Source organism: Phalangium opilio, unplaced genomic scaffold (genome assembly GCF_054372755.1).
Source record: "Phalangium opilio isolate 3A_F unplaced genomic scaffold, DU_Popi_V2 ptg000209l_1, whole genome shotgun sequence".
Lineage (NCBI taxonomy): Eukaryota > Metazoa > Arthropoda > Arachnida > Opiliones > Phalangiidae > Phalangium > Phalangium opilio.
The window spans coordinates 20,623,630-20,650,415 of NW_028324217.1; the positions used below are offsets into that span (position 1 = coordinate 20,623,630).

At 37.8% G+C, this 26,786-nt stretch overlaps 1 protein-coding gene and 1 long non-coding RNA gene across 3 annotated transcripts in view; one reads left to right on the forward strand and one right to left on the reverse strand.

Annotated features, from left to right (window-relative positions):
* LOC149621196 (uncharacterized) overlaps positions 1–26,786 on the forward strand; it is a 204,544-nt gene that overhangs the window by 85,470 nt on the left and 92,288 nt on the right. The gene's annotated exons all lie outside the window — the stretch shown is intronic.
* On the reverse strand, positions 21,840–26,056 carry LOC149621203 (uncharacterized). 2 transcript variants are annotated; one of them, XM_089854299.1, is made up of 8 exons: positions 26,018–26,052; positions 25,565–25,641; positions 25,279–25,389; positions 24,568–24,750; positions 24,372–24,506; positions 23,402–23,787; positions 23,156–23,231; positions 21,840–22,481 (listed from the first exon to the last, which is right to left on the reverse strand). In XM_089854299.1, the coding sequence occupies exons 7-8, from the start codon at positions 23,223–23,225 to the stop codon at positions 22,159–22,161; spliced, it is 393 nt and encodes a 130-aa protein (XP_089710425.1). In that variant the 5' UTR covers positions 23,226–23,231; positions 23,402–23,787; positions 24,372–24,506; positions 24,568–24,750; positions 25,279–25,389; positions 25,565–25,641; positions 26,018–26,052; the 3' UTR covers positions 21,840–22,158. The 2 variants fall into 2 exon arrangements, with proteins under 2 accessions (XP_089710425.1, XP_089710424.1); XM_089854298.1 differs by having other exon boundaries at positions 25,565–26,056.

The following is a 26,786-nucleotide window of genomic DNA, read 5'->3' on the forward strand; positions in this document are numbered from 1 at the left end:
ACAGTTACTATTTATGATCTGATTAGAACTTTAATATAATCAGCGCTAAACAAGTGTAAGATGATTTACTTTCAGCGAAACTACGTTTGTTCGATTTTGACAAAGGATTAGGGATTATTAAGATATCCAATCAAACGATTTGTCACCAGATGGCTCTTAATTGTGCTTATTTCTTTATTGTTTATTGAGTTAAACGTTGGAAAATTCAGCCTCATTTTCAGCTTTCCCTTACTGGAATGGCTCATAAGTAAACCTTTCCTGAACCACTTGATAAAGCTGTGTTTCACACAATAGCCCACGACGAATCACACGCGCAACTAGACCTATTACCTAACATAATCCCTGTACCACCATAGAGTAACAATCATATAATTAGCCAAGACGGTCTCAAACACAGCATGATAGTAACCTCTAGAAAACGTAATAGTTATCGATTAGTTTGTTATGCCTATCTCGATATTAACCCACGCCGAACCGATAATAACACTCTTACAACTACATTCTGACCCCCACACCACTCAATAGTCACCCCAGCACAACCCGATTAAAGCCTGCTGGAATAGTTAGTATAGGACGCTGTCGGTTAGTTGTGGCATAGGGGCTAGCCACCACCACTCTATGCATTGTAAAGGGACCCACCTGTAAACAAGCCACAGACTTAGTGTGGAAATCCCTTCATACACACAAAAAAAATTGAGTGTTTCTTTGGAGTGAAAATGGTGTACTTTTCAAATACACCTATATAACGCCTAACATTTTCACATGAATAAGAAAAACGGTGTTATATTGGTATTTTAAAGGTGACCATTATCTTCGAAAAAAAAGCTTAGTTAATAAAGGTGTAAAATCCATCTGGAATTACTCCTTTTTATCGGAAGGGTGTTATAAGGGTAGATCTCAGACTTTAAATTTTATAAACTGCTAATTTTAGCACAATTCTCAAATTTTTCATTGCTATATAGTTAAACTGTCTCATACAATAACGCGAGAGGCGAGAGAACAATTTCTTATTTTTTTATTGATTTATGATTATGATTAATATTAATATGAAATAGTTTTGTGGATAATTAATATTTAGTGAAATGAAAGTTTTAAAAGAGTGTAATTTAAGAAAACACTTTTTACCTCTCCGAGTGACGTATGTCACGTGAGAGGTATTACATCGGCCGTGTCTGTCTGTGTGTGTGTGTGTGTCTGTCTGTCAGACCCCACGTGACCGCGTTCGCAGTTTACAAATCGGAGCAAACAAATACCCGATTTCCGGAACGCGTTCGCGGTTCACGGAAATTTGGTCATTCATCTACCAACACCAGTCTTTACTAACTGGCTTCTAAGGACCACAATCTGCTAGTCTTTGTCCATCCCACATGGACACTAGTCTGTACGTGCTTGCTTCCAAGCACCACCAACTTCTGTTCTTCGTCAATTCCACATTGCCACCAGCTTCTATGCACCACCATCTTCTGTTCTTCGTCAATTCCACATTGACACCAGCTTCAATGCACCACCATCTTCAGGTCTTTTTTGTCCATTCCACATGGACGCCAGTCAGTAAATTCTGGCTTCTTTTCCTCCGTCATCGTTTGGTTTCAAGATATACGCGGCGATCGGCTAGGGTTACGAGAAACGTCTAGCCTCCCAATGGCAGTGCTTCCACCATCGGTTCACGCAAATGCGTTTTTATCTATTATTTGGTTTTAAGATATACGCGGCGATCGGCTAGGGTTACGAGAAACGTCTAGCCTCCCAATGGCAGGGCTTCCACCAAAGGTTCACGCGAATGCGTTTTTATCTATTATTGTAATGGAATCGAAACGTATATATACCCCAAAATTTGAAAAAAGCGGGCAAGAGGGGTACCCTTCACTTTAAACGTCAATATTAGCAAAGTTTCGAAAGATAATAGGAACAACTTTATTTTAAACGATTTAACTATTTTTAAAGTTATTTACTGGCGATTAAAATAATTAAAAATAATTATATTTATTTAAATATTAAAGATAAACCCAAGTACCGAAGTCGTTAAATCATTGCCTCCTATATCTATCAAGGCCCGTGCTTTGCGTTATATTTCGTACATTGTCTCTTATATCTTTTTAGGCCCGTGCATTGCGTTATATTTCCTACATTGCCCCCTGTATCTATCTAGGCCCGTGCATTGCGATATATTTTTGAGAACAACAACCAAAATGGGAAGCTCCTCTCAGAACCATAATAATTTGTTTTCTCTGTTATATGAAATGAAAATATGGATAATATTTTCGGCAATTCGATTTGAATGGCTCTTTCTGATGTATCATTCTCTCAGCACTGTTCATAATGGACAGGAACGTAGAGATTCGAGACACTTGGAATTACAATAGAGTTTCAAATCCTCTGTAATGAGGGCTTAACGACTTGGAGTGACTGGAAAGATAGATGCACATCCTATTTTTTAGTTGTACCATGCGTACCACAATGTTGCCAGGCGTTTATTGAAGGATGCTTGGTTACTTGGTACAGACTGTTACGTCTACCAAGTTTCCTAGCATCCAAGAATAAATAGGATTCATAGAAGCCAGTGTTATGGGCATGTCATGGGTTAAGTCGTTAAATATATCGACGCAGTTAAATAGCTGATGGCATTATTTTATCCACTTTCTCATTGCATTTCGAGTGGAAGTTCAACTTTGGCACGGACGACAGATGGCGCTCTTAACCTTCTACCCCCAAAAATCGCTGTTGTCTGCTCGTTTTCCCCTTCCGCGTTTTTTCGTCATAAACTTATGATTTAACGAACTGATAAGATAAAATTTCATATTTCCTAAGACAGATAAGCTTCTACTCCTTTCATATTACTCCCAGTTAGATTTAATGCTTAAAAAATATATTTTCAATAAAAACACCGCTTCCACTAGTGGATTTTTACTCCTTGTTAGATTAGTGTAGGTGTAGAGAGTAATCATTACAAACGCTAAAAAATATATTTTCAAAAATGAAGAACATAGAACATTTATTCTATATCAAAAAATATTTTGGTGGTAAGATTGCTTTAGAAAAATCCAAACGGCTAGATATTGGTAAAAAAAGACATGTGTAAGCTATTTGTAGATGAGATAATTGTTTTACATGTTTTAAATGAGACTAAAACTTCCACTATTGTGTCTAAAAAAGTGTTGGCCATGTATATTTTTTAAATATGACGGAATTGCGGTTGATATGATAGCGCCCTATTTGCGAAAAAAACCTTTTTTTAAACAGTTGAATCATTCTTTGATAGAATTTCGAAGGAAGAAGTTAAGTGTTAGATTTGCTCGATTAATTTTGTTCGGCAAATAATATAATTAAGCCTTACGTATTACTGAAGGAGATTGATTTTGCCAACCTTTGTGAGTATTTAACTGTTTAATAATTATTTTGGTTAAGTGGGAGCCAAGCTTATGTGTGATTGGGTTGTGGCTTCCATGATTTGGGCACATTTGCTTTTTGTGTGGCGAGGTAGGATTCAGCTTTGATATGGACAAATGTTACAAATCATACTGGTAGACTAAGAATGCGGTTGAGGTATAGCGAGAGAGTAGAGTTTCCACAGCAATTGAGAGATATTGAAAAGGCTTGAACAATAGACTATTTTAAAATTCAATTCCTGCACTTGCAAAGAATTAAAAAAAGCGATAGATGCATATATTTAGGTTGTTTAAGGGGTAGTGATAGTCATCTCCACTCGGAGAGGTAATATTTTGGCTTTCCCAACTTGTTTACAAATTAAAAACACCCAAAATAGAGTTTCTTCGCCTTGAGTTTATCCGGACAATTTAAGGTGTAAATTCGGTAATAAAAACCTTCAAAACACCGTTTGAAATTAAACGTGGAAATTAAGTAATAATACTGCGCGTTTGTTTCTAAAATGAGATCATCCGTATATGTTTTAATTTTGAAGTCAATCCAAAGATTATTAAGTCAAGGAAAAAGACTTAATTGTTCGTATTAAATTAATTATAACAGCATGAGTAAAACGTATGGAATTGGTGATCAGGTGGTATGGTAGCTTTATAAAATCTGCTCAATGTGTTATGTTACGCATTCTTAAAAGCGTTACGCGGCATTCTTAAAAGCGTTACGCGACACTCTTAAAAGCGTTACGCGACACTCTTAAAAGCGTTACGCGACACTCTTAAAAGCGTTACGCGACACTTTTAAAAGCGTTACGCGACACTCTTAAAAGCGTTACGCGACACTCTTAAAAGCGTTACGCGACACTCTTAAAAGCGTTACGCGACACTCTTAAAGTTGTTATGCGACAAGCTTAAAAGTGTTATTTTAAGCTCGCAAAGGTGCTGAGACGCATCCTGTAAGGAATTGCACAACACACATAAAAGAGTAACAATTATCTTTTAGTACGAAAGACGAGTTGATAAGGTGTTAAACTGCATCTCTGTTGAACAATTTCCATTCTTATTTTCGACACCCATTGTTCAAATAAGTGTGTTTAAATCCTTTCAGCTTAATATCTAATGAACAGTTTCGAAGTCCACCTTATTTGACATTACCCATAAAGTTCTATAATAATTAATTGTTTTGACGCATTGCGTCCCGGGTTCAACATTTTTAATCCAATCAAACAAGGTTAATTTATCGTTAAGTGCTCACGACGCCTACACTCTGCGTATACGGTCCAAAGTATTGGTTATCGTTTGAATTAATAGTTTAGAAAACCCATATAATAACAAAAAATTTTCTGCACTAAAAGTTCGTGATTCTGCGGATAAAAATATGAACTACAGACAAACCTTTCATTAAAAATCCATAAATATCTCAACAATTTACTGGAACATGTTTATTTACCATAATTTAAATATAAATTTGTCTTTTTAAGCATCATGTTACAATAATAACAAAGGATATGTTATGGATTATGGCTAATTTCACCTTTCCCTTATATTTAGATAAGCCTTCAAATCGTTAAACAATGTAACACTTTGCAACTCTGTTATTATCAGAGAAATTTTAGCAATGGACACTTTCGTTAAGTGTAGTGTTTTGGGGCAATTTACCACTTTTCGAAAACCGCCTAAGTTGTGGAAGTTTGGTCGAATGGGACCTCCCAATTATGGTTTCGGTCCGTGTGAAATGTGGACCCATAAAAACTACTGTTAAAGGTGTTAAAAAACACTAAATATTTGTGTGTGTACAGTGAAAAGTATATATAGCACCTTTATTGAGAGTAGCACGATGTGGTAAAAGTGTCAAACTGAATTAGAATCACGCTGTGTAATACAGCCTTCCTACAATATTTCACGCCTTTTCTGCACTATTTCACACTTCAGTAGTTCAAATTCACGCGATTTGAAGAATATTGGAAGAACATACCAACACTTAAAGAACACCTTTTAAAAATATTGTTATTAAAAGGTGTAAGAAATAGCTCAATGAAGTGTAATAAATGTGTCAGTGGGTAATATTTTTAAGATGCAGTGTTAAAAATGGTCCATTTAACACTTTCAGAGGTGTTGTTTTACAACTTTAAATTAAGACCAAAGGTGCTAAATCACACCTTTTGTTTTTCTTTTCTGCACTATTTCACACTTCAATAAAAAATTGACGCCTTTTGAAGAATATTAGAAGAACATACAGACACTTTAAGAACACATTTTAAAAATATGGTTCTTAAAAGGTGTAAGATAAAGCTTTATAAGGTGTAATAAATGTGTCGGGGGAAAATATTTTTAAGACGCAAAGTGTTGAAAATGGGCTATTTAAAACTTTCAGAGGCGTTATTTAACCACATTAATGGTGTTGTTTTTGGACCCGTCAAAATTAAGACAAAAGGTGCTAAATCACACCTTTGATTTTAAGAGTGTAGGCAAAGCTTACATTATTATTATTATTATTATTATTATTATTATTATTATTATTATTATTATTATTATTATTATTATTATTACAAACATATGGATAACCGAGTTTTAACCCTAGTGGAGTCATTATCTCATTACTAACATACGCATAACGGAGTTATAACCCATGTTCCAACCTTGACGTACTTTTAGACCCTACTATGACCTGTTTCAGACTAATTGTTAGTGGATCAATTTGGTAGACTTTTAACCTGTTGTTACCCACGTATATCGTCATTTGAACCACGCATTAACTTATATCAGAAGTATATAATACTTCTCTTCGAGAGAAGTGTACCACAAAGCGGGGTAAGTGTAACGTCATTTTTCCCAACATCGGAAGATTTGGAGCAAGGTTACTAAACCGAATCACATATGCGATAAATAGTTCCCTCATCATTAGTCATTTGCGTTAAACTATTTGGCAAGACGCACTTGCGGATTTTTGTCTCACCTCTAGACGAGGTTAGAGAGTTGATTGCTGAGGATTTAGTACCAAACAGTTATAGAGTTCACCTTACAGTGCGATGCCCATCTGTAGTTTGATGAGGGGAAGAGCAAACAAAAATGGTGAGCCTGGGAAGAATGAAATTACATAACTAATGCATTAAGATGATACAGAGTGGCATCCTTCTTCTATTTTCCCCTTCTGCTTATATTGAACCTTCTATTTTCGGTAAGGTTTAGCCCAAAAATTCACCCCTATGTCAAAAAATTTGGTTCTCTTAAACCTTTGTTAGTTTTAAGGGACAATAATAAATCACATCAAGACATTTTCCATCCGTGCTAAGGAGAAATAGTTTAAGCCTAGTTACCTACAACAAGCCTCGCATTGGTTAAGAGAGAAAGAAACCACTTATTTTCTTTAATGATGTGTCTTCACACGCTTAATTGGCATTCCTTATTAAATCAAGTGCCCTTACAGAATTCTATATACAATATATTTAATGTTAATATGTAAACCACGATTGAATATAACTAGGAACAAGTTGGGAAAACCAAAATATTACCTCTCCGAGTCAAGAGGTCTACTACTACAAAGTTATTTACCTAGATATGGAATTATTTCTCTTTTTTGAAGTAAAAATTTACGAAATATTGAAGCAGTATTCCAAACATAGCGAATATACAGTAAAGCAGACGACATTTTACATCCAATAAGGATAAATCTTGGACACATGGAAATCAGTTAATGGCAAAAAGAACAGTCAAATGAAGTCTACGCTGTTTACCCTATATTCTGATAGCTACATTCACAACTGGTTAGCAGTGTAAACACTATCGTCTCGTCTCACCTCAACAATATTCTTAGTTTGCCAACATGAGTGTTTACGTTAAATAATACCAAAGCTAAATTGTAGCTAGACGCACTGATAGTCAATGCGCACCATAAAGAGAATAAAAACTCTGTAGCTTAGCCCTACTAATCTAACTGCCACCATGATCTTTTCTTCTATTATAAAATCTTAACCTGATTATTTAAGAGTGTATTTAATTTTCGGCTCACTCTGAACCGTTGATGTCTCTTCGTTTCAGACACGAAACTCAAAACCCAAAGTTTTCTTCACCTCAAGCCTCAATTATTTACTCTATAGTTCACTATGCTTATTGCAAGTAATACTAGATATACCCGCCGAAGTCTAGAACTTAGCTTTCTTCATGATATTACTAAACCAAGGATTATTCTATATACAGCTGTAGTATAGCTTAAGTAATATATAAACAGCCATTTCAAATAATAATATTAAAAAAAATCTTTGGAATATCAAAATGAAATAGAGTTTTAAAGCTACAAAAGCACTAAATGCATCATAATTTCGAAAAATATTTCATCATATTCACTTTATATTAAGGATAAAGGGAATATTATGGTTCTGTAGGATTTCTTTACATATCAAAAAAAAAACGAACTTCTAACGCAGCGCACTGCGGCACTAGTGTAATAACGGACGGACACACACAGACAATAACATAGACTGCTTTTTAACTCTTTCCGTATTAATTTTGAATTGAGAAACAAGATTAGCTTAAATATTAAAATAAATATAATTAATATTTAATATTTTCTTCGTTAGTTATTCGCCTTATTGAACGTTACATCGTTTTAAAAAAGAACAATTAAACATTCTTGAGAGACTTGACTAATATTGGCGTTTGAAATGAAGCATACGCCGGTTGCTTCGCCTTACTAAAATAGGTAGCATATAAGGGTTTCGAATCGCAGCGATGGATAAGTACAGCGCAATTGCGTGAACCTTTGGTGGAAGCCCCACCTTAGGGAGGCCGGACGTTTCTCGTAACCCTGGCCGATCGCCGCGTATGTCTTAACCTTAAGGATGATGATGGAGTAGAAGCCAGATGTGCAGACTGGTGTCCATGTGGGATGGACAAAAACAATGACCAGAAGATGGTGGTGTGTAGAAACCAGTGTGTACAGACTGGTGTCCATGTGGGTGGGATGGACAAAGACTAGAAGATGGTGGGGATTAGAAGCCAGTGCTTACAGACTGGTGTTCCATGTGGGATGGACAAGGACCAGAAGATAGTGGTGTGTAGAAGCCAGTGTGTACAGACTGGTATCCATGTGGCAAGGAAAAAGAGCCAAAATGATGGTGGACTATAGAAGCCAGTGGGTAAAGACTGGTGTCCATATGAGATGGACAAATGGCCAGAGGATGGTGGTGTTAGACAGGTAATGGATAATAGCTATGGTAAGTGGAATACAATTTTCCAAATTTCCGGGAACTGTAAATGCGGTCCGGAATTTGGGAAAACGTTTGCTCCGATTTGAAAACTGCGAACAACAGACAGACACACAGACAGACACGTCGAAATTAGAACCTCTCCGTGACATACGTCACTCGGAGAGGAAAAAAGTAGACGCTACTCTGGGAATATTTCGCGCGCTCCCCGTCTCCACTGTGTAACGATAATAAGTGGGCGAATGCATCAGAAAAGGGTATGATACAAGTTAAGACCACATCCTATAGTATCATCGCGATTTCCTCGTGTCGTATCTCTATTTTCCGGATGTTACGTGATTATTTCCTTAATGAAATATAGTTTTTGCTTTTTACCTCTCCGAGTGACGTATGTCACGGAGAGGTTCTAATTTCGACGTGTCTGTCTGTCTGTCTGTGTGTCTGTGTGTCAGTCTGTTGTTATTGACTTACACCCCAGGGGACCGCGTTCGCAGTTTTCAAATCGGAGCAAACGTTTTCCCAAATTCCGGACCGCATTTACAGTTCCCGGAAATTTGGAAAATTGTATTCCACTTACAATGGCTATCCTCAGGCCATTTGTCCATCCCAGTTGGACACCAGTCTGTACACACTGGCTTCCACACACTACCAATTATGGTCTTTGTCCATCTCACATGGACACCAGTCACACCACCATCTTCTGGTTTTTGTCCATCTCACATGGACACCAGTCACACCACCATCTTCTGGTTTTTGTCCATCCCACATGGACACCAGTCACACCACCATCTTCTGGTTTTTGTCCATCCCACATGGACACCAGTCACACCACCATCATCTGATCTTTGTCCATCCCACATGGACACCAGTCTGTACACCTGGCTTCTACTCCATCATCATCCTTGAGGTTAAGACATACGCGGCGATCGGCCAGGGTTACGAGAAACGTCTGGCCTCCCTAAGGTGGGGCTTCCACCAAATGTTCACGCAATTGCGCTGTTCTTATCCATAGCTGCGATTCGAAACCCTTATATACTACCTAGTTGAGTAAGGCGAAAAAACAGGCGTATCCTTCAATTCAAACGTCAATATTAGTCAAGTCTCTCAAGAATGTTTAATTGTTCTTTTTTAAAACGATGTAACGTTCAATACGGCGAATAACTAACGAAGAAAATATTTTATATGAATTATATTTATTTTATTATTTAAGATAATCTTGTTTCTCAAATAAAAATTAATACGGAAAGAGTTCAAAAGCAGTCTATGTTTTTGTCTGTGTGTGTCCGTCCGATGTTACACTAGTGCGCTGCGTTAGCAGTTCTTTTCGTTTTGATGTGTAAAGAAATCCTACAGAACCTTAATATTCACTTTTTCCATTATATAAAGTGAATATGTGGTAATATTTTTCGTAATTACGATGCAATTAGTACTTTTGTAGCTTTAAAGCTCTGTTTCATTTTGATATTCCAAGGATATTTTTTAATATTATTACTTGAAATGGCTGTTTATATATTACTTAAGCTATGAATGATGTTAATGATCTCGCGGCGAGCGGTCTCGTGTTTTTTTTTGCTCGTGCCGTTTTTTAAAAAAGTTAAATTCAACTTTCAAACTCGTTTCTTCTCAGGTCAAGGCTTAGTGATTTTTTCTTTTAATTTTACAACCTTGCAACCACTGCTATGCCTCGACGACGCTCTCTATCCTCTTCAGTTATCTCCACTGTCGCAGATTCTGACCTCGATTGCACCATTATGACCCGGGGTCGGTCGGTTCGCAAGGCATTGTCGTCCGTTGATTCCAAGACATGTACTACCACAAGCGACAATCGAGTGTGCTCGATGTGTTCTTTGACTGTTGGCGAAGGACAAACTGCGTTTACTTGCGGTTTGTGTCGTTCTCTTTGCCATTCTGGATGCGTTCATTTGCCTGACAGCCTTTGCAAGGACCATTGCAGTCTGGATGCCACCCAGGCTAAGCATTTGCCGTTTCTTTGCCCAAGTTGTGTTCTCCTGGTTCCGGATCTGCATACGATCGTGAATGACAATATGTCCGCCATACGACGCGTTGAGGAATCTCTCGCTGCGCTTCAAACTTTCACCCGGAGGTTCTTTGTCTCCTGAAATGGTGAAGCTACCAGAGGAACTCTCCAGCCTTTCTGAGGAGTTTCACAATCATTCTCGTTCGATTACCAACTCGTTGACTTCCCTGCAAGGTGACCTTAACTCTGTCAGAGTCCTTTGCGAGAATACTTCTCGTTCGTTGCAACTACATTGTCAGTCTTGTAAAACCTCGACTGCTGTATCTGACCTGGATGAGTTTCGCCGTGAGATGAAGTCCCTGAGAAATGATCTACACTCGGTGGGTGCTAAAAGTGAATCAAACTCGCATGGCCTACAAGAATTGTCGGCAAACTTCGAGGCTTCTCTTCGTTCGACTCCATCAACTGGCGCAGAGGGTCTACTTCCTCGGGTTGATGGGGGTTCCGTCGTCAATGGATCCCATACCACTGATCGTTTTGATGTTGAGCGGCGCAAGCGTAACATTTTGATCTATGGCGTAGCCGATAATGGTTCACTTGATGATGACGAGAACTTCTGCAAGACTCTTCTACGCGACAGCGGTTATACTGTCTCAGACATCAAGCAGGTTCACTTTTCTCGTTTGGGGCGTTTTTCAAAGGATTCTCAAAAGCCGCGTCCATTGGCTTTTCGTTTTCTGACGGTTCATGACCGTCGATACTTTTTCTCGCGCCTACATGCCTTACGCAAGGATCGTCATTACGGTTTCAATTATTCTTATTCGCTGGATAGGCCGCCGCACGAACAACGAAGATTTTTTGAACTGCGCCAGGAGCTTAAACGTCGCCGTGCTGGGGGCGAAACTAATCTTGTAATACATCAAGGATCCATCGTTCATTCGCCCCGTGCTACTTTACCTTCGTCCGCTACTGCAACAACTACTGTTACAACAACGTCTATGTCACCATGCGCTACAAAACTAACTGCTATACCGTTGGGGAGTTTGCCACCATTTGCGTCTGCGCCAAAAAAACTAATTCCGCTCTCAGCTGTTTCGAAAGGGTCTCACCTAAACTATCTCGCTGCACCTTTCGTACCCTCATCTGATTTACTCTTGAGATGTGTGTCAACTTTCAGTTCCTTTTCGCCACAACTTATACGACAACATCAAGTACCTTCCCTTTCGCATTACTCATCACTATCGTCACTTCCTCTCCAACGCCAATCATGTGCTAATACTCGATCATCCTTCACGGGCTTGTTAACAAACGCACGCAGTATCGCCAATAACTATAAATTTACTGAACTTGTAAACCTAATTTCTCGTCATAACGCCGTTATTGTCGCGTTAACTGAAACTTGGTGGACATCCGAGCACTTAAATAGTGAATTCCACATACCCTCATTTACGCTTTACCGTGCCGACCGTTGCGGTGTTTCAAGGGGCGGCGGTGTTGCCTTATACCTATTGGACTCTTTCAAGTCTCGGGAATTGGATCCGATTCTCCCTCAGGCTGGAGATTATGAGGGTGTTGACTCATTGGCTGTTTTACTTGTACTGGAGTCGACTACATTGGTCGTTTCGGTTGTCTATCGCTCACCGAATCCGATATACAGCAATCATGTCTTCACTACCAACTACATCAAGGCCCTCACGGACTTCTGTGATGTTAACCATCATTTGCTTCTCCTTCTTGGGGACTTCAACTACCCTGGACTAGACTGGACATCGGTTATTCCCTACCCGGGGGCCACCCAGCATGCCAAGTCATTTTTAGAGTGCATTATCGACAGCAGTTTAACCCAAATCGTGCTGGATGCACATAGATGGGCACTATCATATCATTTGATAGTTTTACCACTTGATACGATAGAAAACTAAATCTGCCCCTATCAAAGTATCAATTTTGATAGTTATTTTCGAGAAAAATTTGAATTATAATGATCGATTGAGTTTGATAGCTTAGAAAGTGCACTCGAAGTTGATATGATTCATTGATTCGTTGAAATCTTCTAGAGAAAAATATCGATTCTCAACGTGATCTGGCTACTAACCCCATCTTTTAGAAATCATAAAAAATGATAGGCATTATTCCTTGAGAAATAAATTGATTCTTTGAGTGAGTTTATTTGGCGACATCTGTTTTCTGATTTCATTTTAAAAAATTATGTGCTAATCTTTGATAGGCAATTTTGATAGTTATGAAAATTTCTGGAAAGATAAGTCGTTTTTTGAATGATATCGAAGTTTTTAATATATTTGAACGTTAGCAAGTGTAGGTTTATTCTATAAGAAGATTCTGTACTTGGTGGTCGTTATAACCCTCTCAAACAAATAAATAAAAATAAAATAAACGATGGTTCAACAGTTCAAACTGTGAAGACGGAGCTTCTTGTATATAGAAGCTCCGTGCTGTCACTGATGTGAACGACTACTCGAGGAGGAAGAACGATTCCACGAAATCATCCAAACGTAGAATTAGATAAATTAAAGTGTAGATTTTCTGATTTTTATTACCCACAGTTTTAATTGCAATTTTTGCCTTTAATTATTATTAGTTAACCGTTTATAGTAGATGGTTTAGATTAAATCAAGGGCGAATAATTTGAAAAAGTTTGGATAGTAGCTTTTGAACTATAGACAGTTAAAAGTCAAACTTGAGAAATGAGATTATGGAAATTATATGAATATATGAAAATATTAGAAATTCTACAAAATCAGGAAATATCAGGAATCGATTAAACAGAGTAAAAGTAGGTAGAGCCCAAATCAGTTTGATCGAAAACAATCAAATTTAAAGTCCGGAAATTAAATAATCGATTAATTTAGTCGTTCCTAAAGATTTCAATTTGATTTGATAGGCAAAAAATCTATCTAACAATGAGAGCCAATCTAACATATTGAAGGAAGATTTGATAGTTTCATCATCTATGATTTGTTGAGAGGGAAAAAATCTATCTAACAAATAATGCCCGTCTAAAATATAGCTAGAAGAATTGATAGTTTCGCCAAATATGATAGTTTGAGAGGAAAAATATCTATCTAACCAGCAGTGTCAGTCTAAAATATAGTCAGAAGAGTTGATAGTTTCGCCATCTATGATAGTTTGAGAGGAAAAATATCTATCTAACCAGCAATGTCAGTCTAAAATATAGTCAGAAGAGTTGATAGTTCCGCCATCTATGATAGTTTGAGAGGAAAAAAATCTATCTAAGAAGGAGTTCCACTCTAAAATATAGCCAGAAGAATTGATAGTTTCGCCATCTATGATAGTTTGATAGGAAAAAAATCTATCTAAGGAGGAGTGCCCAACTCTGTGGATGCAACGCGTTTCGGCGGAGCTTCTATGAAGGACTCTGTCCTGGACCTTATCTTCTGCTCGGATCCCATTCTATCCTTCAATCCGACGATCCTTGCTCCTGTGGGTACTAGTGATCATTGCGTTGTGCTCTTTGAAACCAGCCTTAGTGAAAAGTCCGATACTTTTCGCCCTACACGCAACTTCTACCAGGGTGATTATGATTCCTTCTCTGACTACCTTTGGAACACTGACTGGGATAATGTCTTCTCCGCTGACAACATCGATGACTTGTGGACTGCTTTCCATTCGGTATTACAGGCTGGGATAAACACTTTTATCCCATTCCGCAAGGAATTGCCAAAGCCATTACCAGCTGCTCGGACTGTTCGTTCCCGTCAACTTAAGCAGGCAGCTTGGAAGAAACTTTCTAAACTAAAGCGTCACCAGTACGATTTATATAAGACATTTCGAAACTCCAACACTAATCATCTTCGCAAACTAAGACGGAAGCAAGAAAACATATTGGCTTCCCGTATCAAGGATAATCCAAAAAGTTTCTACAATTACATCAATCGATTTAGAAAATGCCGTCACAAAATTACGCAGATAACTCGTTCTGATGGCTCTCAAACCACTTCTATTCGGGACGCGGCTGATGCTTTAAATGAGTTCTTCGTATCGGTGGTTTCGGATTCTGGTCACCGTTCTAGTCCCTCGTTTGTCGACCGCACTTTGCTTCCTTCTACTGCTACCCGTACTCTTGCCCATTTTGATTGTCTACCTGAAGCTATTATAGTCGAACTCCATCAATTACCTACGAATAAGTCTCCTGGTTCAGACGGTATTCACCCTCTTCTACTACGACGTCTCGCACTTGCATTACTGGCACCAGTTCATCAGCTACTCAATTATTCTTTCTCTACGTGCACTCTCCCGGACCAGTGGAAAGAAGCCAACATCACGCCTTTACATAAGAATGGATCGCGTATAGATCCCTCGAACTACAGACCGATTAGTGTGCTGAATCACATTCCTAAAATTGCCGAACGACTTGTCCACATTCAGTTGCGTGCTCATCTCGAAGCCATCAACTTCTTCAGCCCGGCTCAACATGGGTTCCTTCCTCGGAAGTCATGCATCACCAATTTGCTCGTTGCCACCACTACGTGGGCGAAATGGCTGGACGATGGTTCGGGTGTTGACATTATATATTTGGACTTTTCAAAGGCTTTCGACACTGTCTCTCACTCTGGTTTGCTGCATACATTGGAATTAGCGGGCGTCACTGGCGAAGCTTTGGAGTGGTTGCGGTCATACCTATGCGGTCGTACTCAGAGAGTGGTTCTCCACGGTGAAATGTCTTCAGTTGGTGCTGTGATGCGTGGGGTACCACAAGGTTCCATTCTTGGGCCTCTATTGTTCAACGTCTATATTAACTCGCTTCCATCTGTCGTGCGACATGCTCTTGTCCTTTTATTCGCGGACGACGCTAAGTTATCTTATCGCATTCGTAGTATGGCTGATTGTCGTCTCCTACAAGACGATCTGGACGCTGTTGCGAATTGGGCACTTGACCATGATATGCGGTTCAATGCCAATAAGTGTGCGGTTCTTCATCTTGGTCGTCATAACCCGAACAACGTATACCTCATTGATGGTACCCCAATTCGTTCGCTCGCGACGGAAGAGGATCTCGGGGTTCTTGTTGACACTAAGTTGAAATTTTCAAGCCAATCCAACAAAGTCTGCAAGCGTCTCAAATCCACCACTGGATTGGTTCGACGTAATATTCACCATCGATCGGAGAAACTTATTCGTGGGCTGTATAACTCTCTAGTTCTACCGATAATTGACTATGCATCGCCGATATGGACACCATCTCTCTTGGGTGATGCCAAGATCCTGCAAAAGGCCCAAAATGCTTTTTCGAAGCTTCCGCAACGCCTATCAAGACTTCCTGCACCCGATCGTCTAGCTGCATTGCGGATTCAATCAGTGTCTGTACGACATCGAGTTAACAACATCTGCCTTTTGCACGACTTTTTTCACGGCCGCCTCGATTTGGAAACTAGCGACTTTTTCACAAAATCCACCACCATCACCCGTGGTCACGCCCTTAAATTAGTCAAGCCTCTTGTAAAGTCTAATTTTCGCCTAAATCATGTCACTTTCACTGCCATTCATGACTGGAATAATCTTCCATCTAATTTAGTTCAACTTCAAAATCGTCATACTTTTCGTCAAAAACTTTCTATCTTTTATAGTTTAACTTCCTAAATTTTTGTTGTTTTTTTAGTTGTTGTTCTCCCACTCCCCCCCTTTTTTTGCATACTTGAATACATGTTTTTAACTTATAATGTTTTTTCTATTTGCATAGAAGCCTCGCATTAAAGGCTTAGCGAATGTGTATAATACTTACCTAATTAAATAAATATCTGTATATAGAATAATCCTTGGTTTAGTGATTTCACAAAGAAAGCTGAGGCCTGCACTGTGTTGGGTAAATCAAGTAGTATCCGCAATAGGCTTAAGGCCCGTTCACATTACCCAACTTTAGTCAGCTGACTAATCATAGACCTGTCAGGCCGACTTGTCACCCAAATTAGTCAAGTCAGGTCACTCGTTCACACCACCCAACCAGTCGGGCCGACTACCTTCGAAACACAAGAGGACGTACAAAGCGGTACATAATGATATTAATGATTTGTTTTGGATTATAAATGAACTCTTATTCTCGAATAAATTCGACTACTTTACGAGCATCAAAGCTATTCCCATTAAATTTCTGCAGTTCAGAACATAATAAAGGTCAATAATATCAGAAGTAATATTGGAAACTTCCCTACTATATTACTTCTGATAATATTCAATGAGGAACAATCATCAAAACGTAATAATTAACACATGTTAAAAATGGCCAAGGCCCGAAATCATTTTTCAGGTTTTCATCGACAATTAAATAATGGCCGATACTGTCGGTTCTCTCTCTCGAGTTGAAAGAAAACCAGCACGTGTCCCATGACGTAATAATAGCCAAGGCTTATTGTGATTGGTTTGCTCCCTCTCTGACTTTAGTCGGCCCGACTCCAATCGCCTACCTACCCGATTAAAATCCGAGCTTGAACCTGACAATAGTACGGTTGGGTGAAACGTTCATATTGCCTGACAATCTGGCCTGACTGGTCAGATCGGCTTTGTCAGCTGACTAAAGTTGGGTAATGTGAACGGGCCTTTAGTGATCCAAAGAGTAAATAATTGAGACCAGAGGTGAAGTAAACTTTGGGTTTTGATTTTCGTGTCTGAAATGAAGGGACATTAACGGTTCAGAGTGAGCCGAAAGTTAATTACACGCTTAAATAATCAGGTTTAGATTTTATAATAGATGAAAGCATCATGGTTGCAATTAGGTTAGTAAAAGGTCTAATCGTTATCGGGTTATAACTTCGAAGTTTTCATTGTTGTGATGGTGAGCATTGACTTTCAATGCGTCTTACCACAAGTAAGTATTGGTGATTTTTAACGTTAACACTCATGTTTGCAAACTAAGAATATCGTTGAGGTGAAACGAGACAGTAGTATTTATACTGCAAACCAGTTGTGAATGTAGCTATGAGAATATAGGGTAAACTGCTAAAGCGTAGACAATTCCGCCTTTACAAACACATAAAGGCAGGAGTTCATAATAACCCCCCTTCGGGGGGGGGGGAAGTATGAAACTGGCCATAGAGCTAATGGTAAAAATCGCGAACAACAAGATTCTGTCGTTGCGCATAGAATGGATTAGCCTGTTTATGGACATACAACCTTACAGTATATCGTAGTGGTATCTATGCTCCTTGGTTTTCGTTCCAAAACTTGCGTTGGCTGGGATCTCCGTCGAAAAGAAAAATGGCGATATGGTGGACGTAGAAACATGTTGCAATTCTTATATTAAAGATACTGGGAATAAATTTGTCCAAACCGTTTTAATTTAACCACGGAATTCTCACTCACACATATCACAACAAAACATCATTGACGATCGTTTAAATGTTTTGTAGAAAACTAGAAACCCCGACTAAAAGCCAACTTCTTAGCTAAGGCTTAATTTACACCGTTCCGACAGAAGCAGACGTGAGCCATTTTCGCTCCCAAAATCACAAGATAAAAATAGCGCTAAACCGGTAGTGTGGAAGTTAATGCGCGTGGCGCTAAAAAAATGGGGTAACTATTTCTTTGGGAGTTAAGCGGTGTATGTATCCGCTGAGCTTTACGGCGAAACTTTGTTGTTACGGGCTTTTTAACCAGTTTCGTACTTCGGGCTATTATGAACTCCTGATAAAGGTTATATCTCTCGAAAAATTATATACTTCATTTCCTGTTCTTTTCCCCATTGACTGATTTCCGTGTGTCCAAGATTTATATTTATTGGATGTAAAATGTCGTCTGCTTTACTGTATATTCGCAATGCTTACAGCTTCAATAATTCATAAATTTTAACTTCAAATAGAGAAATAATTTTATGTCTAGGTAAATAACTTTGTAGTAGTAGACCTCTTGACTCGGAGAGGTAATATTTTGGTTTTCCCAACTTGTTACCTCTCCGTGTGACGTAGTCCAGGAGAGGTTCTGTAACGGCCGTGTCTGTCTGTGTGTCTGTCAGTGTGTCTGTCTGTCTGTTGTTACACCCACGTGACCGCGTTCGCAGTTTGCGTCTCGGAGCAAACGTGTTCCCAATTTCCGGACCGCATTGACAGTTCACAGAAATTTAGAAAATTGTATTTCTCTCCGTTGGCTACTCTATACTTGAGTTCTCACACCACCATGTTTGGTCTTCGTCCATCCCATATGAACACCAGTCTGGTACTTTTCTGGCTTCCACCACCACCATCTTCTATTCTTTGTCAATGCCACATTGACACCAGTCTGCATTTACACTGGCTTCTAACACCACCATGCACTGGTCTTCCGTCTATTCCACATAGACACCAATCTGTATCATTGGCTTCTAACACCACCATCCATTGGCCTTCCGTCTATTCCACATAGACACCAATCTGTATCATTGGCTTCTAACACCACCATCCACTGGTCTTCCGTCTATTCCACATAGACACCAATCTGTATCATTGGCTTCTACTCCATTATCATCGTTTGGTTTTAGGATATACGCGGCTATCAGCTAGGGTTACGAGAAACGTCTAGCCTCCCTAAGGTGGGATCGCCACCAAAGGTTTTCGCAATTGCGCTTTTTCCTTACTATTATAATGGAAACGAATCGTATATATACCCCAAAATTTGAAGAAAGCGGGCAAGAGGGGTACCCTTCACTTTAAACGTCAATATTAGCAAAGTTTGAGATGATAATAGGTATAACGTTATTTTAAACGATTTAACTATTATTAATGTTAATTATTGAAGAGTAAAATAATTAAAAATAATTATATTTATTTAAATATTAAAGATAAACCTCTCGTGCAAAGAGAGAGATTATCATAGCCTCCTATATCTGCCAAGGCCCGTGCATGCGATATATTTCATTCATTGCCTCCTATATCTATCAAGGCCCGTGCATTGCGATATATTTTTCAAAACAACAACCAAAATGGGCAGCTCCTCTCAGAAACATAATAATTTCTTTTCTCTGTATATGAAATGAAAATATGGATGATATTGCGCTCCTTCTTTAATGGTATCAATCCTTGCCTGTCTATTAATATTTTACGTAGTAGTAATACGTTTTTAGTGAAGTCTAGAGAGGATAAACATAAGCGAGATTGTTTCGGAAAACAAATACTGCTTCCACTAATGGGTTTATACTCCTTGTTACTCTTGTTGTCTGTGTGTGTCCGTCCATTGTTACACTAGTGCGTCGCGTTAGCAGTTAGCCTTGTGTTGATGTGTTAAGAAATCATACAGAACCTTAATATTCCCTTTTTCCATAATATAAAGTGAATATGTGGAAGTATTTTTCGTAATTATGATGCATTTAGTACTTTTGTAGCTTTAAAGCTCTGTTTCAGTTTGATATTCCAAAGATTTTTTTTAATATTGTTATTTGAAATGGCTGTTTATATATTGCTAAAGCTATACTACATCTGTATATAGAATAATCCTTGGTTTAGTGATTTCATGAAGAAAACCAAGACCTGGACTCCGGTGCGTATAACAAGTACTAACCGCATAGGCTTAGTGAAACAAAGAGTAAATAATTGAGGCCTGAGGTGAAGTAAACTCTTGGCTTTGATTTTCGAGTCTGAAACAGACATCAACGGTTCAGAGTGAGCCGAAAGTTAAATACACTCTTAAATAAGATTAGTAAAAGGGCTAATGGTAAACGGGTAGTAACTACAGACTTATTATTCTCTTTATGGTGCGCATTGACTATTAGTGCGTCTAGCTACAATTTAGCTTTGGTGTTATTTAACGTTAACATTCATGTTGGCAAACTAAGAATATTGTTGAGGTGAGACGAGACGATAGTGTTTACACTGCAAACCAGTTGTGAATGTAGCTTTCAGAATATAGGGTAAACAGCTGAAGCCTAGACTTCATTTCCTGTTCTTTTCCCCATTGACTGATTTCCATGTGTCCAAGATTTATCCTTATTGGATGTGAAATGTCGTCTGCTTTACTGTACATTCGCTATGTTTGGAATACTGCTTCAATATTTCGTAAATTTTTACTTCAAAGAAGTGAAATAATTCCATATCTAGGTAAATACGTTTGTAGTAGTAGACCTCTTGACACGGAGAGGTAATAGTTTGGTTTTCCCAACTTGTTTACAGTTTGTGCTTGCAATAACTTTTAAGTATAGGCAGATCATAAAGTAACATTTGAAATTATATTTTATTAATCTTCCATATTAGTTTACTGGTTCATTTCATTTGCACGAATGACACTGTAAATCGTTTTTAAACGATAATTTTCGATTTAAATAACGAGGCCAGGGAGTATATTTGACAAGATGAACAAGTTTAAAGGGATATTTAAGGCGAAAGTACTTATTGACTTGCCTTAACTATTGAAAGCAATCTCCTAGTCTAGTTATATTTTAACACTGTCATCTTAAATTGGCTTTATTTAGAACAATAATCGAATCCAATTTAATCTTGGAAACTGCATACTTAAACATGATATTTTGATAATTCTTCTAAAATGTCTCGTTGATAAATAGCTAGAAAATGTTGCACCATCACGTGAACAATTCTTGTACGTCATGGGTTTTTAAATTTTATGCCTTTTTTGTGACTGCCGTAACTATTAAGTGTAGACAGATCGTGAAGTATTATTTGAAATATTATATGATTCTTACATTATATTTTACGAGATTAAATTCGAATTTTTTTTTCTCGAAGATTATGCCAATACGACGACGTGGCGAAAGTTATAATGTCTGGAAGTTTATGTCTGCTTTTGGTATGAACTGAGCGTGCCTAATACTGCGGCTAGCCATCCAAAGTTAAATAACCCAAGTATATTTGGCGCTGCGCTTTAAGATGTTTGCTAGTCTACTGTAATTAATGGCATATCATATTGAAATTATAAACACCCTGGGAGCCGCATTTCTCTATTCCCTGGCAACTCTGGGTGTAATGTATGGGACCAATGAGGTTGTTTCAATTACCCCGCCATTTTTAGTGGCCCTCGTTCCAACCCATCGCCGAGCGCATCCGCGAATGACGGAAAATAATTCGGGACAAGATTTTTACCACGTGACAGTTTATTAATTTGGAAGATACATGAATTTACGAAAAGTGTTGTGTGTTACAGTTGATAAAAATAGGCCAAAAGGAAAACGAAGTCAAACTCTTCTGAAATTGATGGAATAGTGTATCGAAATCATAAACACCATGGTGCTTTAGGTGGAGCAAACCTTGTGCCATTTGTCACTTCCATTGTTACTCAGGGTGTAATGTACCGGACCAATGATGCTGCTTGAATCTCCCCGCCATTTGCAGTGACCTAATTGCCAAATCGACTCCTGGCAAAGCCACAAATGACGTCATCATTAAGGCAATGTTCGGCAAAGCATATATCATGCATCATATCGCTTTTTGACCTTTTATTGTCAAACGTTATTTCCCAAATGAAAATTGAAAGCGTATTTTTTACCACGTGACAGTTTATTATATAAGACGATACATGTGTTTAAGAAGAGTGCGAGTTAACCACAATTCAATCAAATGAAAAAACAGTATAATTATTATAAGGAAGTTCACACAGTGCAAAGGGGTTGTAGAATTATTTATACTATCATTTAGTGTTTTTCCCTCTAAATTTACCCATACGCCTTGCGATCCCTACAATTACAAATTCCTTCATTTCTATTGTAACCTATGCGTTCCTGAAAATTATCTGACGGATAATAACAATATTCGTGAACGCCACGTTTGTTGCCGGTGCAATTGAACCCAGTGCACTCATATACGTCATGGCATATACAAAGACAGCCGTGCTTCAATGGAAGTTTTTTTATTTTTTCGAATTCCTCATCAGTCATTCTATTCCCCCTAAATGGCTGGTGCACGATGCATTCCAACTTTGTCACCCCCGGGCATTTCAGTGTCTGATTACACTGTTTGTACCTCTCCTCGGAACATTCTGCGTAAGAGAAAATCATAAATTAAACATGTTGGGTAAGCCAAAATACTAAATCTCCGAGTCGAAATTACTGTCGCCAAAGACCTACCCTTTCTTAACGTAACAAGACGACCCAAGGGCTCGTAATAGTAGCCTCATCGTACGAGTGAATAACCCCTCTATACCTTACCCTAATTAGTACAATGCTTAAATGATTTACCGTGTATAAAATCAGAGTGAATAGCCCCTCGATGCCCTACCCTAAACAGTGATTAAATTATTACCCGTATAAATTTACTTATGCTGTAATTGTAATATTTTAGTGATGATCATCTCGATGAGTTACCCTTAGCAATGCTAAAATGTTCAAACGCATAACGCTCATTTAACTTTACAACGTAAACTTATGCCAACGCATACTTATCGCGTCTTATTAATTTTTTTTTTTAGTTTTTGAGTTTAGAACATAGACTTATGCCCATATATAATGACCAGCTCTACTAGTAAAATTAATACCAATCTACGACCATTGTAAAAACAGACTGAAAAGTCCAGAACAATAACTCTCCGTGACGTAGATCATCCGGAGAGTTAATTGAGCCTGCTTGTGCAATAATTGTAAATACTTAGTTTGACTTATAGAAATGCTAGCCAAAATGAATTATTATCTAACGAATTCCAGTTAGATTACTTACTGAACGGATTACCATCGCAGTAGCTAAGTTTGACCAGCATCAGAATGGCAAAGACCCACTTGAACAGCATTTCTATCTGATTGAATAGTTATAATTATAAGTCTGCAAACTAATTAAATAATCAGAGACACTTGAAGCTTTTAAGAATAACTCTCGAGACATAAAAGATAACTACAAAGTTTTTGGCTATGCTATTTTAAAATAAGAATTCCGCTTCAAGCCGACGAGTCTTATGGTTGTACTTACCAGTCTAGAGAAGCGATGACGATGAACAGTTTCGGCGAGAGTTTGTCGTTGGTTAGTGGACGAGGAACTTCTACAGTTGGCAATGGCTCCGCTGTCATGCGTTTTTATGTGGTTCGTTTTGAAATAAAAGAGGGGAGGCAATAACCATTACTAGACAATGACAAGTACGGTTTAAAGGAACAGTGACCTAGTTAAATATTCCAAAACTGACTTAAAATTTCATCTTAATTTATTAAATTCGACTGATGGGTAGTAATATCTTAATTTTTAAGACTGCATCCATCTTGAATAAAGGAAAAAATTCAAGAAACAGTTATCTGAAACAAAAGGCTTTCATGGTATGATGAAACAGCCCTGACTGATAGATTGATACCATTTCACGATACCTAAAACATAATTTAAATAATATTTTTTTATCTCGTATCGTTTACGAAATAATATTTTTTGAAATTGTACGAAACATTATGCCAAATTGACGTATTGTCTATTGGAAATGACTGAAGTATTAAGCGCCAACAAGGCGCCTTTTAGGCTGTAGTGATTTCCAAACTTGATTATGTTTTTTTTTTAACACGGAGCTATAATTAAAACTAATTTAATCTTGTTTAACTTCATTGATAGTAATTTCTAACATCTCTAGTTGATGAATTACTAGAGATTGTTTCACCATCTCTTTAACGAGCCTTGTAAGTCATGGGTTTTTACAGTTTATGCTTGCAATAACTTTTAAGTATAGGAAGATCATAAAATAATATTTCAAATTATATTTTTTTATTCTTCCATTTTAGTTTAAATAACGTGTATTAATTTGGGAAGATGACAAGACAGTGCAGTTAAGTTTAAAGGGATATTGGATTAAGTACTTCTTGACTTGCGATCTCAAGGTCTAGTTATATTTTAACACTGTCATCTTAAATTGGCTTTATTTAGAACAATATTTGAATCAAATTTAATCTTGGAAACTGCATACTTAAACATTATGATATTTTGATAATATCTTCTAAAATGTCTTGTTGATGAATAGCTAGGAAATTTTTCACCATCACTTGAAGTCTTGTACGTCATGGGTTTTTAAATTTTAGACCTTTGATTGTGACTGCCGTAACTATTAAGTGTAGACAGATCATGAAGCATTATTTGAAATATTATATTAATATTATTCTTACGAAATTAAATTGGAATTTTTTTTCTCGAAGATTATGGCAATACGACGACGTGGCGAAAGTTATGTCTGGAAGTTTATGTCTGCTTTTGGTTTGTACTGAGCGTGCCTAATACTGCGGCTGGCCATCCAAAGTTAAATAACCCAAGTATATTTGGCGCTGCGCCTTAAGATGTTTGCTACTCTGCTGAAATTAGTGGAAGATCATATTGAAATTATAAACACCCTGGTTCATTAGGGGGCCGCATTTCTATATTCCCTGGCAACTCTGGTTGTAATGTACGGGACCAATGAGGATGTTTCAATTACCCCGCCATTTTTAGTGAATGGATGACGTCATGATTAAGGCGCTGTTTTGCAACGTATTATACCACGCATCGCTTGTCAATTTGATTAGCGTTATTTACAGAATATAATTCAGAACATAATTTTAGCACGTGACAGTTCATTATATTGGAAGATACATGAATTTACAAAAAGTGCGAGTTAATCACATTTCAATCAAGTCAAAAACAATATAATTATTATTAAGAATGTGCATAATGTCCATTAGTATATAATTCTGCTCACGCAGTGCAAAGGACTTCTAGTATTACCCTACTATCATTTAGTTGTTTCCCCCCTATAAAATGATTAGGGGAAATCGTATTTGTTTTAGTGCATTAAATTGCAATGCATGAATGCTCCACTTTATTTATTTCCTTTAATATTCTACCTTTAGAAGCTCCGTGATTCGGACGTGGCGCGTGAAAGACGCATTGCAACTTCGTGTCCTTCGGGCATTGCATCGTCTCATTACAGAGTTTCATCCTGTCCTCTGGACATGCTGCGTTAGAGTAAATCATAATTAAAACAAGTTGAGAAATCCAAAATATCCCCTCTCCGAGTCTAGACCTAATCTTTCTTTATGCGTTCCCGAGAATGAATCAAGTTATATGTTAAAATTTGTTGTAGCCACACCTTTATAAATAATTGTTTAGATTCCAGTTCGATATACTTACTATGAGTTCTAGCAATACGGCGGGATATGAAGCTTTACCACCATCAGAATGAGAAAGACCCACCTGAACAGCATTTTCTATGTGATGTAAAAGATTGAATAATTGTAAGTCTACAAACTAAAGTAAATATTCAAAACACCAAAAATTAATTATAGAACTACGTTGGCTATTAAAAGATGGACTTTCACTTCAATCCCCATTTGTTTTTTCCCAACATAATCGGACAACCGATTACATCCCCATTGTTCAACGATATCTCGAAAAGAAAAGTTAGCGAAACACCACACGTTTGTATCCCTGATTTTCTTAAAAGCGATCGTCTTGTTAAGTTCTAGAGACAATTCAGTAATAACTCTCGAGACATCGAAGTTCAAAAGATATTTACAAAGTTTTTGTCTATGATTTTCTAAAATATGAATTCCGCTTCAAGCCGAGTCTTATGGTTGTACTTACCAGCCAAGTGAAGCGATGACAATGAACAGTTTCGGCGAACGTTTGTCCTTGGTTAGTTGACGAGGAAATTGTACAGTTGGCAAGGCAATGGCTCCTTCATAAGACCAGTCAAGCGTTTTTATCAGATTTTTTTAATTAAACATGGGAAGGGGAAAGGCATCATTAGACAATGCCAAGTATGGTTTAAAGGAACAGTGACGATGGATAATGTTTCAAAACTGACCTAAAATTTCTCCTTTATTAAACTCAACTGATGGGTAGGAATAACTTCATTTTTAAGACTGCAATCATCTTGAATAAACGGAAAAGATCGAAAACCTCAGTTTTTCAAACCTTAGGTTGTTGCTACGGGATGATGAAGCAGCATTGAATATTCACTAGAAACTCTTTCACGATCCCTTTAACGACTCTGGTACGTAACGAGTTTTTAATTTGTTTATACCCAAAACGTAGATCGCAAAAACATGTGTCAAGTGAACATCAAAACATAATAGATCTGCTCGTATTGTTTACGAGATGAATTTTTTTTAAATAATACGAAATTTATGCAAATGTCTGGAATATTAAACGCTTCCAGTACGTGAACCAAACTCCCCTTAGACTGTAGTTGTCCAGACAATAAGGGGATTCAACGTTGTTGTATTATTCGTATATTTCTTCGAAGCGCCCAAGTGAGATTTGTTCTTGATTTTTGGGACACTCTTGTATAACTTCCCTTGACCAATCAGACTCCAGAAGTCACTAAACTCGGTAAGCTTTTCTCTTTAAA

Excerpts from the sequence above, each read along its gene's own strand:
- LOC149621203 (XM_089854298.1), bottom strand. The coding sequence starts at position 23,225 with ATGCTGTTCAAGTGGGTCTTTGCCATTCTGATGCTGGTCAAACTTAGC. Across the intron at positions 22,482-23,155 it reads CTGCGATGGTAATCCGTTCA|AATGTTCCGAGGAGAGGTAC; the intron begins GTAAGTAATCTA and ends TCTCTTACGCAG.